Source organism: Microtus ochrogaster, linkage group LG2 (assembly GCF_000317375.1).
Source record: "Microtus ochrogaster isolate Prairie Vole_2 linkage group LG2, MicOch1.0, whole genome shotgun sequence".
Classification (NCBI taxonomy): domain Eukaryota; kingdom Metazoa; phylum Chordata; class Mammalia; order Rodentia; family Cricetidae; genus Microtus; species Microtus ochrogaster.
Genome location: NC_022028.1, coordinates 33,992,181 through 33,997,287, shown reverse-complemented (window position 1 = coordinate 33,997,287; position 5,107 = coordinate 33,992,181). Strand labels below are relative to the sequence as shown.

General features: G+C 49.7%; 1 protein-coding gene across 1 annotated transcript in view; it reads left to right on the top strand.

Annotated features, from left to right (window-relative positions):
* The window catches only part of Adamts14 (ADAM metallopeptidase with thrombospondin type 1 motif 14), a 68,707-nt gene that overhangs the window by 35,720 nt on the left and 27,880 nt on the right, over window positions 1–5,107 (top strand). Inside the window, exons 5-6 of the mRNA XM_005360084.2 lie at window positions 2,741–2,824; window positions 3,303–3,450. Coding sequence (XP_005360141.1) covers window positions 2,741–2,824; window positions 3,303–3,450 — 232 coding nt within the window. The remainder of the gene's footprint in view (window positions 1–2,740; window positions 2,825–3,302; window positions 3,451–5,107) is intronic.

The window sequence follows — 5,107 nt, the reverse complement described above, 5'->3', positions numbered from 1 at the left end:
ACAAATAAAGGTCAGTGAGTCTTTATTTTGATATCCTAAAGAAGCTAAATAAGAAGGTGAACCCAAAGAAAAACATATAGCTATCCTCCTGGGTAGGGTCGGTTACTTTCTATATGCATGAGAAAGAGCTGGTGCTAAAGAACACAGGGGACAGAAACAGTGAGACAAAGACAGCGGTGAAACTGTCCAGATCCCAGAAAGCCTTGCGGCAGGAGTCAGAGGTCACCGCTGTGTGTCACTGACAGTGCCTCTGGGCTTGTGTCTCACTTGTGGGTTCCAGACACGTATATGGGGGTGGCCCTCAAACAGCCATTGGTATTTCCATTCTGCAAAAAAAGAAAAAGGAGCTCCATGCTGTGCCCCAAGCCAGCTAGGTGATTTAAAAAACAAAACAAAACGAAACAAAAAAACAGAGCTGAGGGGGCTGGAGCGATGGCTCAGCAGTTAAAGTACTGTCTTTCCAGAGGGCCAGGGTTCTACTCCCAGTCCAGGTCTTTCCCATCTGTCACCCCAGTCCCAGGGGATCCCACACCCTCTTCTGGCTTCTGTGGGAACTGCATGCCCTTGGTACACAGACATACATACGTGGCAGGTAAAACACTCATAAAATTAAAAATTAAAAAAAGAAACCAGAGCTGGGATTTGAACCCAGGACTCCAAGGAGCTGCTTTATCATTGCCTACATTGACTGGCTGAGGAAGTTCTTTCTCCCTAAGACTCCCACCTGCTATCTGGGATGTTAGTCACATCGGTGATGGCATATTCTATGCAGACACCAGGAATCACAGTTAAAGATACAGAACATTTGCCCCGGAGCCAGCAAAACACAAACATTATGTTCAGCATAAACTAGCACACGGGCATGCACATGTGATGGGAAGTTTGTTAACTGTAGTCATTTTTTTGTTGTTGTTGGTTGCTAGTGATCTAATTTTCTTTGTGTGTATGTGTGTGTGTGTGTGTGTGTGTTTACAGTGAAATATTTTGTTTGGTTTTTAAGCCTTTACAAAAGCCTTTGTGTATGAGTGTGGGGGGGTGGGGGGGTACAGGTGTGCAGGTGTGTCGGGGTCCAGCCTCAACAGGTTTGTACATTTCAGGGTAGGGGCATGTGGATTAGAAATGTTAGGTAGAAAAAACAGAGATACAAAATACAGAAATACAGAATAGAGTCGGGAGGGCAACCGAGTGAATATTGAATTCACCCACATTTATTTTCCATAGGCTTTGTACATCCCAATCCTAAAGCAGGGGAACAGAGTAATTACCTCTTCAATACCCGAAACATCAAGCAACTATACCCTGAGTTAAGTATTCTGTTGTTAAGGCAGGACATTTAGGGACCATACCTTCTGCCAAACATTCATAGACAGCCACACCCTGGGTCAAATTTCTTGTCACAACCTTGAAGGAGCAAGAATAGGCCTGAATCATCTGACCTTTGGTCAAGCTGGAGGGAATCCACATCCTTGGGCTCCAACACAGGTGTATGGTGTGTGCGTGGCACACTGACTGTGCAGATCAGACAGCAATTTGGGTCTTCGTTTCTATCTTGCTTGAGTCAGGGTCTTTTTCATCATTCACTGCTGCAAACACGAGGCTGGATGGACCGCAAGCTTGTGGAGATTCTTCTGTCTCCATCTCCCATCTCGCTATAGGAACTCTGGGATTACCAAGGCGTGTGCTATTTCACCCTGCTTTTACTCAGGTCCCCAGTTAACTCAGGAGATGGACATCCTCAGGAGAGGGTGAATAACCCATCCTTGATGCCGGGTGGTGGCGGCGCATGCCTTTAATCCCAGCACTTAGGAGGCAGAGGCAGGCGGATCTCTGTGAGTTCGAGGCCAGCCTGGTTTGCCGAGCTAGTTCCAGGACAGCTAGGGCTGTTACACAGAGAAACCCTGTCTTGGGAAAACAAAAGCAAAAACAACCCATCCTTGGGAGTAGATAAACAAGCTCAATCCCTCTCTATCCAGGTTTCCTGACAGGGGAGTACCTAGGACTGGGTTTCTGGATACAGCCAGTGGGGGACTCCCCAGTCTCCCAGATCCTGGACCTGTGAGACAAAAGGATTGTTCAGAGCTGAGCTCCTTCCCTTGATAGAGTCTAAGAATGTCCAGGATGCCTTGTTTAAATGCAGATCTGACTGGGGAGACTTGGCTGTGAATACTGTTTCTAAGATGCTTCTAGGTTATGCTGCCACTGTCCATCCAAGGGCCCTTGAACATTGTCCTATTCTGGGATTTCCCTTGGGAAGGGTCCATGTCTTGGGCTTCACAGTGTGGCCACCACCAAGTAATGCCATCCCAGGATAACTGGAAAATACTTAGAGATGTTACAACAGGGAGCTTCAGCGGGGACCCTTGAGTTGGGTGACTTCTCTGGAAAGACTCTTCAGAGATGGACAGATCTTAAGAGGGGACAGATGAGCATCTTGATGAACATGTTGGTCAGTCACTAAGCTTCAAGCTATCCCTCTTCCCATAGATGTGAGCTCTGTGGAAAGAGCTCAGAGTTGGGATTCAGTGCCTAGGGTTTGAATCCCAGCCATGTGTCCTTGGGCACGTCATCACCTCTCTTGGCCTCAATTTCCTTACTTGGTAAATGGTAAGGAAGGAAAAGTCCTGCTGGATAAGGTCATGGAGGGGTGAAACGATGCCGTATGTCAGATCCTAGCCTGACGTGTAGCACGCAGTAGATGCTCTCAGGGAAATTTGCTGCCTTTATACTGTTCTCCTTGTAGGTGGATGAGATTTACCACGATGAATCGCTGGGGGCCCACGTGAACATCGCTCTTGTCCGCTTGATCATAGTGGGTTACCGACAGGTGAGCCCCTGCTGCCTGGAGGGGGGCAGGGAGGATGACAAGCAGAAGACCACCAAATCCCTCTCCATGAGGAGTCTGTAGGGAAAGGGAGGCTTGGAGGTGGGGCAGTGACAGGGACAAGTCCCATCATTGTCGAGCTTAGGGACCCTGACCTCTGCAGCTTTAAGCCAGGCGCTTGTTCTCCCTAATGGGGGTGAAGTCACACTTTCCTCACAAGTTACCATAGAGACTGGATGAGGGAGTAAGTTGCAGGTTGAAGAGGATGGAAATCGTATGCCTTGAGTCTCTAGCGGGCGTGGGTACGGAACAGTGCTTGGCAAGCACCAGTGGAAGGAGGATTGTGCCAGCAGCAGCCAGATGGCAACAGCTGGTGATCACTAGGAGAGGCGCTGCAGTCCCTGGGAGCTTCCGTGTTACCCTCTGGAGAGCTCCCATGATGTCTGAGGTCTTTAACCTTTCCACTGTCGGCACCCTGCAGTCCCTGAGCCTGATCGAGCGAGGGAACCCGGCACGCAGCCTGGAGCAGGTGTGTCGCTGGGCGCACTCCCAGCAGCGCCAAGACCCTAACCACACTGAGCACCACGACCACGTCATCTTCCTCACCCGCCAGAACTTCGGCCCCTCAGGTATGTAAGGGATTGTGCTTACCATGGTCAGGCGTGAGCAGCCTGCCGGGCAGGAGTGGAGATTCAAGGTTGGACCTGGAGAGCAATGTTCTGTCTGTGGGGCTCACTCCAGGGAAGAAGATGGGACAAAACCTAGATGGACCTAGATGGCCTTGGAACTTAAGGTCTGTGGCCAGGGAATATAGCCCACTTTGGTGGCCACTACCTCAGTCCTACCTGGAGCTGCTCTTTGAAGCCCCCAGTTGCTTGAAGACCTCAGAGACCTTAGGCATGATTCTGCTTACTCCAGACTGTGAGCACTTGGGGGAGATTGTATGGCTGTAGGAAAGGAAGCCCATGCTCCATGCCACCTCATGGATCGTGGAACTCTTCAGCTTCTGGATTCTTCCAAGTTGCAACTGGGGGAAAATGTAATATTCACTGTCTTCCATCTGCCAGCTGCTCACTGGGTAGAGGGGTGTGCTGACAACCATAAGCATCTATATACATGCAGCTTTGATCATAGTTACCATATGGGGAAACTGAGGCACAGGGTGGTGAAGAGACTTGCCTGTGCCTCTTACAGACAGGCAACACACCAAGGCCACATTGGCTCTCTAGATCTCTTGTTGAGGGCTTTTGGGGTGTTTTACTCATTCAATGGTAGAAATGAGTTGGCTAGCCTGACTACCCAAGGGTTGCTTTGCCTGAACCACCAGGTTCAAACTGTGTATAGATTCATATGTGTGCGTACACATGCATAGACATAGGCATGTTCACAGAGACACTGTACATATATGTGCAGTTACACTCAGACACCCAGACGTATGTGCATGTGGACAAGACACAGACACACACATGTGTGTGTGTGTGGAATGGTATGACCCGTAGCGCTAACCCCAGAGCTGCAGGCTAAGAGGCCTCGTGCCATGTACCATGGCACTGTGCTTCCCAAACCCTGTCAAGAATGGAAGGTGGAATCAGTGCCACTGTACATCACAGAGCGCTGCAGGCCTGGGTGAAGAGCCCTTCCCGTCCACACGTCCATCTCCAGATTGTCCCAGTCAGCCTTCCTGCTGCAATTAGCATCTGTTTTGGTTGTTTATTTGCCACCCGGGATGAACTGCGTGGTCCCTTGCAAGCTCATCTTAGGCTTAGCCACTGAACCCCAGCCCTCAGCCCTAGAGGTGCTCCTGAAATCAGACCCTTTGCTCACACACAGGCTTCACACAGCGCTGCCTACTAACAGCGCTGCTGCCTGACCTATGTCCATGTGGGCCGTCCACACCTTTGCCTGTGTCTCCCCAAACTTAGGAGGGTTGTCTTTCCTGTTTTCCAGTTTGGTGGCCTTCAGAGGTCACTCCTTGGCTTCTTTCCCTAGGCCCATCTAACCTTCCAGGGGGACCATTCCTTTCCTTCCCTTCACCTCTTCCTAGAACTTTTGATCCTTGAACTGTGGTCCTCAGGCCCACGTGTGCTCAGTTCCCATCTACCTGCTGAGTTAGACCTCCTTAGTGATGGGGTGTGTTGGGAGTAGAGGCATGGTTGTCTCCATTTTGCCCATGGTATCTACAGAGATTTCTTCCTTCTTCTTCTTCTTCTTCTTCTTCTTCTTCTTCTTCTTCTTCTTCTTCTTCTTCTTCTTCTTCTTCTTCTTCTTCTTCTTCTTCTCCTCCTC